This window comes from Prionailurus viverrinus, chromosome F2, assembly GCF_022837055.1.
Source record: "Prionailurus viverrinus isolate Anna chromosome F2, UM_Priviv_1.0, whole genome shotgun sequence".
NCBI classification, from domain to species: domain Eukaryota; kingdom Metazoa; phylum Chordata; class Mammalia; order Carnivora; family Felidae; genus Prionailurus; species Prionailurus viverrinus.
In genome coordinates this window covers 23,449,966-23,465,552 of record NC_062578.1, presented here as the reverse complement: position 1 = coordinate 23,465,552, position 15,587 = coordinate 23,449,966, and the positions used below count along the sequence as shown (strand labels likewise).

The 15,587-nt window shown below is 37.2% G+C and overlaps 1 protein-coding gene across 20 annotated transcripts in view; it reads left to right on the top strand.

Annotated features, from left to right (window-relative positions):
* Positions 1 to 15,587, top strand: part of STAU2 (staufen double-stranded RNA binding protein 2) — a 310,084-nt gene that overhangs the window by 53,608 nt on the left and 240,889 nt on the right. For all 20 annotated transcript variants that reach the window (XR_007148653.1, XR_007148652.1, XM_047842650.1 and 17 more), the window contains one exon: positions 6,459 to 6,594. Coding sequence is in view for 18 of the 20 variants with exons in the window: in XM_047842650.1 (XP_047698606.1) it covers positions 6,459 to 6,594 (136 nt within the window). In the remaining 2 variants the exon portion in view is untranslated. The remainder of the gene's footprint in view (positions 1 to 6,458; positions 6,595 to 15,587) is intronic.

The window sequence follows — 15,587 nt, the reverse complement described above, 5'->3', positions numbered from 1 at the left end:
TGTGCCCATCTCTGCGTCAGGTCCACTGTAGAGGATTAGACTGGGAGGTGAACCAGCAAGGAGTCAGAAGGAAACAGGAGAGTCTGAAAGATCAGTGGAGATGAGTTTCTGCTGTTGAGTGTTTCAGTGAGCTGATAGAGTAGATTTTTGAAGGTAAAGTTTTAAAAGAGAGCATAATATTGCATACCAGCAAGTGCACAAATTACAGTTGTAGAACCTTGATGGTTTTTTGCACTGTGAACACTTTACCAGTACCTGTGCCCTAGAAGCCTCCCTCATTCCCCCTTCTAGGGGTTAAACAACTCCAGAGGAAGCCACTGTTCTGCTTATCTGTCTTAAACTTGTTGTGTCTGCTTGTTGGAATCATACACTATACTTTTTTGTGATAGCTTGTTTTTCTCACTGTTACATCTGTGAGACTCATCCATGTTGTATTTAACACTATAGTGTTTCATTGCTATATAGTGTTCTATTGCATGAGTGTAATCTACTTTTCATTGTACTATTGATGGACATTTGGATTGTTTCCAGTTTTGGGCTCTTAGAAATAAAACTGTTGTCAACATTTTTGTATGTATACATTTTTGTTGCGATGGACCTAATATTGGAACTGTTGGGCCATGAGTTATGCATGTATTCATGCATAAATCAAATCAGAAGATGAATTAAGACAAGAAGTTGATGAGCATACACAGAAGACAGGTATCTCAGCTACTGTTCTTACATCAGTCTTTTATTCCTAGACCTATTGAAAAGATGAGAAAGCTATTGAGGCATCAGTTAGACACAGTAAGGAAACTATCACAGTTTTGGTTGGAAAGAATAGTTAATTAGAACAACAATTAAAGGATGTCCTTGAAGAGAGAATTTCCCTGGACATTCAGCTGGAAAAACTTTGACTACCCTCCTACCTATAAGCCAGTTGCTGTGAACTGTGAACATACCCATTTTTAAGTGTTTTTGGGGGCCCAAAACGTTTTGTTCAGCTCACTACTTAGTTCAGCATTAAATTTTATGATTCGCTTTTGCCCCATATGTTCTCCATTGTATTTAAGTATCTTTTATTTTTTAATTTCAACAACAAAATGGTCAGGATGATTAAAGAAAAAAACAAAACCCAAACCCCAAAACCCCCAAAGCATACATAAGGCATATAGGTGTTATGTGCCTGTAGTCCCAGCTACTTGGGAGTCTGATCCAGGAGTACCGGTTGAGTCCAGAAGTTCTGGGCTGTAGTGTGCTATGCCAATCAAGTGTCTGCACTGATATAGTGCAGTGGCATTGATATAGTGGCCTCCTGGGAGTAGGGGACTACCAGGTTGCCTACGGTGGGGTGAACCAGCCCAGGTTGGAAACAGAACACGTCAGAGTAGTGGGATTGTGCTTGTGAATAGCCACTTCACTCCAATCTGGGCAACATGATAAAACCTCCTCTGTTTTTGCCCGTCCCCAGTTTAGGGAATCCTGTGTCTCAAAAAAAAAAAAAAAAAAGTTTGCCCCTTTCCAAGTTCATACTTTAAAAAAAACCACATGCATAAGAAATACATACAAATACATAATGTCAGACTATAATAGTGTATTTCTTAGCTATTCTTCGGGGGTATAATAGTAATTCAGTGTAGTTTTAATTTGCATTTCCCTGGTAACTAATGATGGTCAGCATCTTTTCATATGTCTGTTGGTATTAAGATCTCTGTTGTCGAGTGCCAGTTGAAATAATTTTCCCGTTTAAAAAAATGCAGGGGTGCCTGGGTGGCTCAGTTGGTTAAGCATCCAGCTCTTGATTTTGGCTCAGGTCATGATATCCCGGTTTGTGGGTTTGAGTCTGTGCTGGGCTCTGTAGTGCAGAGCCTGCCTTGGATACTCTCTCTCTTTCCCCCTCTCTCTGCCCCTCCCTCACTCATGTGCTCTGTCTCTGTCTCAAAATAAATAAGCTTAAAAAAATAAACTTTTTTGGAAATGAGTTCATACTTATGTAAAGTTTGTAAAAAGAGTACATAGAGCTCCTTTGTACACTTCATCCAGATTCCCCAATTGTTAACATTTATGAACCATTTGAGAATAAGTTGTGGACATTTGATCCCATTTCCCTTCGTACTTCAAAGTATTTTTTCCCAAGTACATGGCTATTCTTCTGACAGGAAGTTAACATTGATCTCGTATTATCATGTAATGCAAAGATTCCATTTTTGTTTCATTAATTGTCCCAGTAATATCCTTTGTAGGTCTGTGATCTAATCAAGATCATGTACTTAGTGTTTCTTTTCATTCCACTTTAATGTGGAATAGTTCCTTAGAGCTTCTTATCTTTTATGACCATGACATTTTGAACAGTACAGGCCACCTCATTTGTAGAATGCCCCTTGATTGAGTTTATCTGGTGCTTCCTCATGATTTATGCATTTTTAGCATGAATATCCCAGTGACCTAGTTTTATCTCAGTGATATATAGCAGGGCACACCCCATTTTGATTTGACCCATTAGTGATGACTTTTGTCACTTGGTGAAGAGTATGTTTGCCAGGGTTCTCTATTGTAAAGTTAGTTAATAAGTATGTTTTCTTATTATATAATAAGAAAATTAATAAGGATTTAATTAGTGTTTTCTGAGGAAAAACTTTGAGACTATATAAACATTCTGTTCCTCATCAAAGTTTATATCACGTACCAGATTTGGCATCTATTGATGATTCTTTTCTGAATCAATTAATATTCTAAAGGGTGCCAAAGGGTGATTTTATCTCTGTCTGTCTGTCTGTCTCTTTTTGTGGTTTAAAACAACAGAAATTTATTCTGTCTCAAAGGGTGATATTTTAATTCCATTTATTTTAGATCTGTTAGTTGGCATTCTACCCTAGAATTTTCTTTCCCCTCATTTTTCTGTTTGTTTATTTATATCACTATAGACTCTTGGATTCCTATTTTGCTTACTGGTTTATAATCTATCATTATTTATTTTGGTTCTCAATTTGTCACAGACTTAGCCAGTGGTATGAACCTTTCAGGTTGACTCCACTGTCCCTCTAGCGTTTCCTCAGTTTTCTTTGAGCATTTCTTACTGTCTGGCACAGTAAGAGATTCCAAAGTCATCTCGTATTATCTTTGTCCTGGTCCCAGCACCAGCCATTTCTTCAAGGAGTCTTGGTTGATTAATCAGTTCATTCTTTGAACGAATATTTATTGAGTGACTGCTGTGCTCCAGGGACTATTCTAACTTCCTACATAGCTGTTTCTTGAAGTGTTAGTATTATGTAGCTCCTCGAAAAGTAGTTGTGGCATTTTTCTTCCATTTTTCACATAATAGGAATCCACAATTGTTGTTATATATGTTTGTATATATAATCAATTAGCCTTGTTCTGTTTTTCACTGATAAATACAGAAGTTTCCTTTAACATACTGAAAAACCGATAGAAATGGATTCTGTGTTGACTGTGTCAACCTTGCAGCCATGTAACACATGAGGATTCTGTGTAATGATTATTTTTATGCAACCTGGGTGCAGCTCTCACATGGTGGAGTGGTACTTAGAATTATTATTTGGAGGTTCTCATACTTTAAAGTTCTTCTTTAACTGTTTTCTGTGAAAGCATTTCTGTGTAGGTAGAGACGCTGTGTGCATGCAGAGATTCCAGTCTAGTTCTTTATTAAACAGGTAGGGATACTTCTCTCTAAGTGTTGAAACCTCTTCAGCCTGGTGTGCACTTGTTTGCTTCTTCTCCACTCTCCTTCACACAGACCAGTGTCTAGCATTTCTGTGAAGAAAATATACCAGTCTTACTTTCAAATGAAGAATTTAGGGGCGCCTGGGTGGCTCAGTCGGTTAAGCGTCTGACTTCGGCTCAGGTCATGATCTCATGGTCTGTGAGTTCGAGCCCTGCATCGGGCTCTGTGCTGACAGCTCAGAGCCTGGAGCCCATTTCAGATTCTGTGTCTCCCTCTCTCTCTGCCCCTCCCCTGTTCATGCTCTTGTCTGTCTCTGTCTCAAAAATAAATAAACATTAAAAAAAATTCAAATGAGGACTTTACATGAAATCATTTATTGATTCAAATGATATGAATATAATACTTTTACCTGGCTTACCACCCAATTTTGGTATAGGTGGGAGGACATTTATATGCCACTAGTGCATTAAAATCACCTCACTGGTGCTTTTTAAAATTTTTTTTTTTTCAACGTTTATTTATTTTTGGGACAGAGAGAGACAGAGCATGAGCGGGGGAGGGGCAGAGAGAGAGGGAGACACAGAATCGGAAACAGGCTCCAGGCTCTGAGCCATCAGCCCAGAGCCTGACGCGGGGCTCGAACTCACTGGCCGCGAGATCGTGACCTGGCTGAAGTCGGACGCTTAACCGACTGCGCCACCCAGGCGCCCCTCACTGGTGCTTTTTAAACTCACAGTTTCTTATTTATTGCCCTACCTAAACGATGAGGTCTTTTAAGCTTTTTTTCTTTTTGAACTTTATGCTATCTGTGTCTGTATGATTATGGCCAAGTCAAATTCGGAATGACATAAATCTTAACAACTGATTGATTAACATGCTAGTTATTAAACTACAATCTTTATGAAAGAAGAAAAACTTAAACTTTGAAAGGCATAGACTGCTCGTTGGTGTTAAGTCTTTAGAAACTTTTAGACAATTTCTAATAAAGTTAACCATAAACCTACTCTGCGATCTAGCAATTCCACTGCTAGAGAACTTACTGTGTATGTCTCTGCTAAAACATTGTGGCTTTATACTTGTTCCCAACTGGAAACAACTCAAATGCCCCATTCATAGCAGAATAGATAAACTAATGTATTTATTCAGTGGAATACTATTCAGTGATAAAAAAAATGTTTGAAATACTGATATATTTGACAAAATTTCTATGTTGAGTGAAAAGCAAGATAGAACAATACATGTTTAGGTTTGAAGAACAGGCAAAACTCTGATGACAGAAGTCAGAATAGGTAACTTGGGGAGGTGGGTGTTGCCTGGAAAAAGGCATGATGGAACTTTCTGGGTTATGGAAATGTTCCTATCTTGATCTGAATGATGGGCACTGAGTGTTTACATGTATAATAATGTGTGGATCTGTATGCTTAAGGTTTGTGCATTTTACTTATCCTTTGGTAAAATCCTGTAGGAAAGAAAGAAGGAAAAGAGAATCCCTTTATTCTTGCCTTTCTCTTCCTCTGCCCTGAGTATTGGTATTAAATTAGGGATTTGGACTAATTGGACTCACTATTCAACATATTCACTGTGCTTTGCTGTTTTTCTTATGCTTATCTTTTCCTTCTTTGCCTCCTCTGTCCTTCCACTCTTTATTTTTCCCCTTAACCTTGGTTATAGTTCCTGTCCTTATACTCTTTAGTGGCTTCACTTGAACGCTTTAGAAATGAGATATGAAGTGAGCATTATTGACTCTTGATGGATTGCTTATGCCATGGCTGCCAGTTGTGCATTTGTGTCAGGCTCTCCCAGCCCTGGTGGGTGCTTTCTGCCAGCCCCAGTTTCTCTGCTGCAATAAGTGGGCCCATGTTTGTACGTGATGAACGGAGTCTTAAATGTATATTGCAGAAGGCGTAATTCAAGCAAAATAGTGTATATAGAATTTACACTGATTACTACTTTCTCCGAAAACTTTAGATTCCTTTGTATAATTTTTTATATGGGATATATATATATATATATATATATATATATATGTTTTACTAAATAGCCTCTTTTGGTACTCGAAATAATATGATGTAATAATTTACATTGTGTGTTATTTATTATGGATTTTTCAAATTGTGGAAAAAGTAAATAAGATAGTAAACATCCCTATACCCACCACCAGCTTCAACAGTTACCTTGTTTGTCATCTGTCTCTCCTCTGAATTATTTTGAAAGAAGTCTCAGATATATCACTTCATCCAAAAACGCTTCAGTGTGTATCTTTAAAGATTATTTATACAAAGCATTAGTATATTTACTTTGTCTTGTATGTGATAGAAACTCAAAATTTAGTTTTATTAGGTAAGTCCAAGAATTACTGATGACCCTGTATTCATTGCTAACTTCAGCTGCTTGATTAGCAAAATATAAAAATATTCACAGATGATAATGTTTTTAATGATTAAATAACTGAAAGCTTCCTGGGGTGAGTAATTTATGCTGAAGTTCAGTACTTTATAATATTCGAATTAAGCAATCTGTGAGTCTTGTGTTTCCCTTGTTTTGAAATAGTATGACTTTCAAATTGAATTTTTGGTCATGAATATAAAAAGAGGTTGCCAAAACCCCAAAGAGATTTCATTAGAAACAATTTTCCTGTTCATGTAGTTTGTATTTACATCCCTGAGACCATCATACAGACAGGCCATTGACTCCCACCTTCTTTCATGGTAATGACATGTAATGTAAGTATGGCTTGTGTGATTTATTATGGAAATATTTCACTTGTGTGCTTTTAATATTTTTTTTTAAACAGGTAGTATAACTCCAACTGTGGAACTGAATGGGCTTGCTATGAAAAGGGGAGAGCCTGCCATCTACAGGCCATTAGATCCAAAGCCTTTCCCAAATTATAGAGCTAATTACAACTTTCGGGGCATGTACAATCAGAGGTTTGTATGTCTTCTTTGGTTTTGTTCTCATTTATTATTTTATGCACATTGTAAAAGTTTCTAAAACTCAAAGAGTATTTGCAATGTGAAGAGAATTTACTTTGGGCATTTTGCATGGAATTTAGATAAGTCGGGCTCAAAGGAATATTTAAAGTAATATATTTTTAAAAATAACTGGTTTTCAGGAACTAGTTTTTATAGAGTCATGAGAGCCCTGTATTTGTTGCAGGCAGGACCATGTTTTAAAATCATGCCACAGTATAGTGCTGAGTTCTCAGTTGACTTGTAGATACTTAGCTTAGCTAGTGTTTTTCTTAATTTGTCCAAATACATTACACATATGAGTATTTTTAATTTATAGGAAATTTGTTAGGAGAATTTACTGAGTCTTTCTACACATTGCATAATTTTGTGATAGTTACAAGTGTAACAGAGTTTTCTTTTGTAGGCAAGCCAGAATTTAAAAAAATGTGAATTTTTTTTTTTCTGATCATTTATAAAAGTCACGTAACTCATTGTAGAGAATGTAGAAAATGCAGAAAGTTAAAAAGAAAATATAAATAACTTGTAATTCCAGAAATAAATGCCTTTAATATTTTGATGTATTTTATATATTTTTTATTCTTTGCACATTTATTTAACCAAATTGAAGTTATCCTTTATTCCTTTATATGCAATTTCTACAGTACTTTATGGAGGTACCATATATGAATCACAAAACGCACAGACAGATCTTAAATGTACATTGTGATAACTATCATTTATGTATATACATACATATTTATACTTTAATGGATTGCTTTTTACATATGTATATCCTCACAACATCGCCAGCGTGTTTCTATCACCCTGAGAGTGTCCTCATACCTATTTGCATTTATTACACCTCCTCCCAGGAGTAACCATGGTTCTATCACTGTAAATTAGTTTTGCATGTCATTGAACTTCATATGAATAGACTCATATAGTATGCACTCTTTTTGTTTGGATATTTTCACTTCGTATAATGGTTTTCTTGTTTATTTGTTTTTGTTTTCTGTTTGTTGCTTGTACTGTATCTGGATTTTGCCATTTTTTATTGCTAAATAGTGTTCTTTTGTTTATGAATATATCATAATTTATTCATTCCGCATGTACAATATTGTGCCCTCTTTTCATTGAATAGGGATAATTTTTCGTATATTTCTTTTAAAGTTTATTTATTTTTTTAATAATCTCTACGTCCAGTGTGGGGCTCGAACTTACAACCTTGAGATTAAGAGTCACATGCTCTTCTGACTGAGCCAGCCAGGCGCCCCCAATTTTTCACATTTAAAAAAAATTTTTTTAATGGTTTTTTAGTTTTGAGTGACACACAGAGAGAGACAGAGCCTGAACAGAGGAAGGGCAGAGAGAGAGGGAGACACAGAATCCAAAGTAGGCTTCAGCTCTGAGCTGTCAGCACAGAGCTGGACGTGGAGCTCGAACTCACGGACCATGAGTTCATGACCTGAGGTGAAGTCGGATGCTTAACTGAGCCACCCAGGGGCCCCCATTTTTTATATTTTTAAGTGATTTTTGAAAAACATTTTTGATGGCTATATAATGCTTCATTTGGCCAGGTTATACTTTACAAGGATATAAACAGGTACAAAGAATACTTGATGAGTATATAAACGAAATGCACCTGTTGTTGATCATCTAAGTTGTTTCCCCTTTTTTTTGGCAATTGTAAGCAATGTTACCGCAAACAATTTTTACATACAAATTTTTGTTCACATCACTGATTATTTTCTTAAAATAGATTACTATAGGGGAATATTAGGTTGAAAAAAATAATGTTACCCAATTACATTAAGATTTGTACTAATTTCTTAGAGTAATTCTGTTCCATTCTGACAACACTGACTTTTAGAAATACATTGTCTTATTTGATGGCTAAAAAGTGGTATGTTTTTAAATTTTGGTTTTATTGATTACTTGTGAGGTTGAACAGTTTTTAAATATTTATTAGTCACTTGTCCTTTTTGATTTGTCTAGTTTAATTTGCTAACTTTTGTTGCATTACTTGACCAGTCTTCAAATGTTTACGTATGGAGGAGAGGGTATTAGCATTGCCTATTTTGTTTAATTTTCCTGCCCACCAAAAATTGGCTTTAGTTTTGTGTTTGTTTTTGATGTGCAACAGTTTTAGATATTATATGGTCTAATCTATAATTTTTGTGTGTTTGATTTCTCCCATTGCTTTTATGCCTAAGAAATTCTTGTGATCAGATGTTTACTAATTCTTAAAAAGAATATTTTTATTGAGATATAATTGACATATAACATTGTACAAGTTTAAAGTGTGCAACATACTGATTTGGTACATTTATGTTGCATTATGATTGCCATTGTAGGGTTAGCTGACACCTCTATCATGTCACATAATTAACATTTCTTCTAGTGTTAAGATGCTGATACATTTTTAAGAAATTTTTTTTAATGTTTATTTTTGAGAGACAGAGCACAAGTGGGGGAAGGGCAGAGAGAGAGAGAGAGAGAAAGAGAGCGAGAGAGAATCAGAAGGAGGCTCCAAGCTCTGAGCTGTCAGCACAGAGCCTGATGCGGGGCTCGAACTCATGAGCCGTGAGATCATGACCTGAGCTAAGTCGGATGCTTGATGGACTGAGCCACCCAGGTGCCCCAAGATGCTGATATTTTTAAAATCATTTTGTGTACTTACTGACGTTACAGTTCGGATGTGAGAGGAAGATATTTAGTGTACATATAACCTGATACCTTTTGGTGTCTTCTTTGGTAGTGCGTATTTACCATTTAAAACTCGGTCCTATTCAGATTTTTAAATGGTTCCTTTAAATACTATTGCTCAGATTCTCTAATAAAAATGTGTACAATCTCTTAGACTTCTGCTCCTTCCCGCTTTTCTGCTGGGTGTGTCAGGGGAATTTACTGTGTTGTTGTGGTAGGGAAGGAGGGACCCTCACCGTTGTGTGGGTGTTCTGTATTGTCCGCTGGGCTTCTCTGCTCTTTGTGGTGATGTCCCTTGCCTAGCAGATAGCCGACACCTTTCTTGCCGCCTTGCTGAAACCTGCAGCTGGTGACGTGTAGTCCTGTCAAGTAATGCTTCCACAGAGTCTTGACCATCTCCCCCCTTACTCTTTTGGCCTAAATCCTTAACTCCCTTTGTTTTCCTGGCATGTTTTTCCATTCTTATTCTCTTCTTAGTGTCTCCTAGTTGGAGCATCCAGTGGCAGGCTTACCAGCTCTCAACTTGGTGTCCACACCCCATAGGTGGCAAGAAGGGCATCACATGTCTCTTGTAGTTGCTTTGTCTTTTTCTGTATAACATACGTATTGCCTTTCTCATGAGCCTGAGGTTACCTAATATAAATAAAGCTATTTGCCCACTTAGCACAATAGATATATTTGGTCACCTGAATTAGATATACTTTGCCTTGTTTGTACTTGCAAGATATTCTGTCTATCGATTTATAAGTTTATTTATTTTGCGGGGGCCGGGGAGGGGCAGAGTAAGAGAGGGAGAGAGAGAATCCCAAGGAGGCTCTGTGCTGACAGCGCAGAGCCCAATGTGGGGCTGAAACCCATGAATCATGAGATCATGACCTGAGACAAAATCAAGAGTCAGAGGCTTACTGACTGAAGCACCCAGGTGCCCCTTATTTTTAATGCACTATAATGAATAGTCTCATGAGGATATTATATTTAAATGCTTATTGTATTTTGATATCTATAGTCCTTTATTGAAATCTTAACTAGAGTTTTGATTAGTGAATTTATTACTTTTAAATGAAAGAAATCTGGTGCTAAAGCAATGAAAAATCAGACAGTAATCTCTGTGGATTATTAATATGGAGCTCATATTCTAGCAGGGGAGGCAGTCAGTAAGAAGTGGTTACTTAGTGAGAAGGTGACTTTTGATAAAGACCTAAAAGGAGAGAGGAAGTAAGTAGTGAGAATGTCATGAGAGAGGGAGAGAATATTCCAAGCAGAACAAACAGCAGGTGCAAAGCTCCTGAAGTGGGAATGTTCCAGGTGTGTTGATGTCTTTACCAGGACACCAGTATGGCTGGAAAACAGTGAACCAAGGGGAAGAATAGTTGGCATATGAGAATGTGACAGGGGTCCTGTGGTTTGGTTTGATTTTTTTTTTTTTTTCCTATGGTAAGTTTTATGTTAAGATGCTGACATTTTTCCTTTCTTGGCAATTTCTGGTTTCAAGATGTGATTCCATGGTTGTCATGAGGGGCACAAGAAGTTATTTATGACTTCTTTAGAGGGTTGTGCCATAGTCCATTTCAACTTCATGGAGAAAGTGGACTTTGCTTCCAGATTGTTGGAGAGGCTTTTCAGATTGTTTTGAGATTCTGCAGATCACAAAAAAAGGTAAAAAGAAAATAGGGAAGTACTGGTAAGCTGCCAGGCCATGTTTCAATGTAAAAGCTGCTCACAAAAGGGCAAACCTAACCATTACTCATTAGGCTGTAAAAATTATGATTTCACATATGACCTTCATTTGCGGATGACAACACCTGAATGTGTTACAGAGAATTTGGAGCCAAAGATCAGAGGGGGCACTCTTCTCCTTGTCGGACTCCAAATGAATCAGTAGCTTCTTAATAAGTCAGGGAATGAAAAGTTAAAAAGTCTAAGAAACAGATATTGTTTAGAGGGATTTATGTAAAGGTCATGTCATTTTCTACTTAAAATAGTATTAAGTAATAATTAAGTATTACCCATGTTGTTTTTTTTTAAGTGTATTTATTTTTATTTAATTCTGTTTTTTCCTGATGAGGTTTCTACACTCGAACTCACTCAAAGGCTAAGGAGGCACTTACAGAAACCACCCCTCTACCCCCATCCCTCCACTGTCCTATTCTATGATGGCTGGGGAAAAAAAGAGATTTATCCATTAGCAAAATCTGGGTGCAAGCTGGATTCTGAAGTACCTGTCTCTTTTTGTTACACCCGAGATGTTTAAAAATGAATGTATCCAGTTACATCTTTTTCTTTCTCATTTGGGCCACTGTTCACTAACAGATATAAAGTTGAAAGCTACAAAAATTTATATGACAAAGTGTAGGATGTAAAGTTTGGAGAATACTTTATGCTTTTGTTCTCCTATCTTTGTTATAAAAGTGGTATACATTATCCCAAGGAACAGAATGGTTGAAATCAGGCCTCCAACAGACAGTTTATCAATTTTGTGTATGCACAGATGCAAGGAGCATTACTGCTTGGCTAGTGGCCAAAAGGTCCCCAGTCTGCTGATGCAGATGGCCAAAGGCCCACAACTCAAACAAGACTTTGTGAAAATGGGGATTTTTGCCTTAAATAACTGGGAGGTCTCTTGGGGAGATTTCAGGCATGGTTGAATATAGGGCTTTAGTGTTCTTTTCCCTCATTTTCCATTTCTCTTTTTAGTTCTTGTCTCATTTTTCCTCTGCTTGGCTTCATTTTTAAAGAAGCTGACTTTCATTTGCTGTATCTCATATGCTACAAAGTCCTTAGACATGTGGTACCAGAGAAGGAACAAGTTTTTGTGTCATTCTTAGGAAAGTCCTAGGAAAGACTGAGTAGACTATCTATCCCTTTGTCATTCAGACTGGATTTGGGGTTTGAGAATAATTAGCCCATGCTTGGGTTTGTGCCCAGCCAGGAGAAACAGGGATTTATCCCATTCAAGTTGCTATGCAGAGCACAATTATTTTATGAAAGATTCCCTCAAGGCAAAGATTCTGAAGGAGAATCATTTCCATTACAGTCAGAACCTTTGGTTCAAATCCTGATTCTGATGCTTTTAGCTGTGTGGTTTTGGGTAAGGCACTCTCTTAGTTTCCTCATTTCCTAAATAGAGATGATGATAAAATGAAAGGACTTTCATGAGATCTTTCATTAAGCAAATATTTACAAATGCCTGCTTTTTGCCACATGTCGTGTTAAGAGTAGATACTTTAGTAAATACTTTACATAGTCTGGTAGACTCTGAGTCCATTGGAAGATGAAAACAATGCAGAGAAACAGTAACAGAGTGATAGATGTGACCATATGGTGCTGTGGAAACACTGAGAACAAGCACCTCACTCATATTGGGGAATCAAAGGAAGAAGCTTCCCAGAAGGAATTGACACTTGAACTGAATCTCCAAGGTTAACTAGGCACTAGCCAGGTGACCAAGGTAAGGAAAAGCAAACTAGGTTTTGGGAACAACAACAAGGAATCCTGAGTAGTTTAGCTCATCATGGGCTTCCAAGGCATGTGGTATGTCTGGAATGAAAAGGCCAAAGTTCAGTCAGAGTGCTGATCTGATGTCCTCAGATGGCCTTGGGAAGAGGTTTAGATTTATACTGAAGGTGATTGGGAGCCACTGAAGGATTGTAAGCTGAGGGATAAAATAATTTGGTATCTGTTTTAGACATATTGCTTTGGCAGTATGTGGCAAATAGTTTTGATAGGCTTAAAATTCAAGGGAGAAAGATGAATTACAAGGATGTTGTAATTCAGGCTTAAGGTGATGAGAGCCTGGAACAGTGAAGATGGAGAGGAAGGCAGTGTCTATTTAGAAGTATATTTAGAAGGTGAACTTGATAGCACCTGGGGACTGATTGGATGAGGAAAGTAATTAAGGGTAACTTTCACCTATCTGGATCACTAGTAATATTTTTCACAATGAGGAGTCGGAGTTGATCTTTGGAAACATTAGGAATTCTGTTTCGACTATGTTGAGTTTAAACTGCCTATATTTAGGAAGAGCCCATTTTACTATTCTTTAAAGCCTCAGTGGAGGGTATGTATGGGAAGATTATCTTCAGCTTTGAAAGTTTGTTGGAAGAACATATGGGAAGAGCAACTTCAGGGTCTGGAGCCTCCTTGAAGCTCACACATCAGAATGCATCCTGCAGACAATGACATTGTTTAGATTACAGCCAAAGTTTGAGTGACCAATCTGTTCTTTGTTCATGTAGGATTTATATTTCCTTCTCAAAAGGATTTAGTTATGCTGGTTTGTCATTATTTGATTTGGAAAAATTTCATGGCACACCCCCATGCCAAGCATGGCCATCCTCAGGTGTGGTTGGTATATTTTGTGTCAAGACAATATTTGGTTGCTAATGTATCAGATTCCTGGTCCAATTACTTGTACCTGGGTTAGTAAAGTTGCTTTCTCTTAAGATGTATGGTATGAGTCATAGTAAGTTAAATAAGGAAAGAGAACTATTTTGCTAAAGTTTCTTGTTCCAATGGGCAGAGCCAGGTACCTGCTTGAATCTTCATGGTCTCCCCTCTTGTTGCCCAAGTCTGTGAGACTTGGAAAGAACTTTTTGGACAGCTATAGCTATCAGTGGAAATTTGATAGGGTGAAACAGATTTTTTTTTTTTTAACGTTTATTTATTTTTGAGAGAGCATGAGCAGGAGAGGGGCAGAGAGAGTGAGACACAGAATCTGAAGCAGGCTCCAGGCTCCGAGCTGTCAGCATAGAGCCCAGCGTGGTGCTCAAACCCATGAACTGTGAGATCGTGACCTGAGCCGAAGTCAGATGCTTAACCGACTCAGCCACCCAGGTGCCCCAGAGTTTTTGAAGTACCTGAACTGATTTTATTTCATTATGTTAATTATCAGTAAAATTAGAAATAATCAATATTTTAGTTTATGAAATATTTTGTTGCATTTCACAGTTTGTTATATAGGCTGACGACTAGCTGCTAATACTGTGTGGTGTGCTATTAATTTTGAGCTTGTTCCAACTTTTAAAAATTTTAACATACAGTGTTATATTAGTTTCAGGTGTATAATTCAAACCGTCAGTCTAAGTGTCCTTCACTACTTTCTATTGCCCTTTGAAAAAGCAAATTGGAAAGTAGAACACTTGAGAAACTGAATGTATTTGTATGGAGCAGTATAAACAGGAAAAGCCTATAATTTCGCTTTCTGCCACCAGGTGGTGCTTGTGTACTGATAAAACAACATGCAGACTGGGTGAGTTTATACTGGTTAGTATTCCAGGGCTGGTGGTTAACTGATAAATGAGAGGTTAAACCATATAAAGTCATTAATATTTTACCTTTCTTTGTCCTATAAATATGTTATTTTCATATGTTTCAACATAACAGGAAAAAGTCAGCAAAGTACACAGCTTTAAAGCCTCTTGCATAAATGAAATAAATGTGAAGTAGTCAAAAGCAGGAATTCATTCAAGTAGTTATATATAATTTTGCCTTTTGTACATTATATCCCTTGATTTGGGGAACATATTCTTTTCTCTATTGTATACTTTATGTATATTACAACTTTTCAAAATGATGTTTCTTTTCTTTTTAAAAATTTTTAAGCTTATATTTATTGATTCCGAGAGCAAGTGAGTGAGCAGGGGAGGGTCAGACAGAGGGGGAGAGAGAGAGAACCTCAAGCAGCCTCCGCACCATCAGCATAGAACCCAACGCAGGGCCTGAACCCACAAACCATGAAATCATGACCTGAGACAAAATCAAGAGCCAGACGCCCAACTGACTGAGCCACGCAGGCACCCGTTAAGATGACATTTCTTTTAAAAATGATATTTCTTCACGAGGATACTACTTTATAGGTAGATTTAGAACTGAAAGGCTATAAGACAAAAGTGTTCAATATTCTCTATTTTTACATAGGATTACATTAGTTAAATTAGAAATGTGTTTTTATTTGGGGGAAATAAATCCAAACCCATAATAAAGAAGTGTTAAAAATACATTGTGTTTTAAGACTCTTACAGTGAGTCAGAGAAGAGGATTTGAATAGGTTAAGAAAGCAAAGTTGAGGGAGAATGAACTGGAGCATGAAGCCAGGGAATCAGAGAGCAAGGGAAATGAGGGGTTTAGTCTGGGCCAGAAGCTCTTGCCTTAGGCAACAGTATTTAAAATTAAGAATAGGAACTAGTGAACATTTTGACTCTTTAAAACAAAAGTTGTGGGGCGCCTGGGTGGCTCAGTCATTTGAGCGTCCGACTTTGACTCAG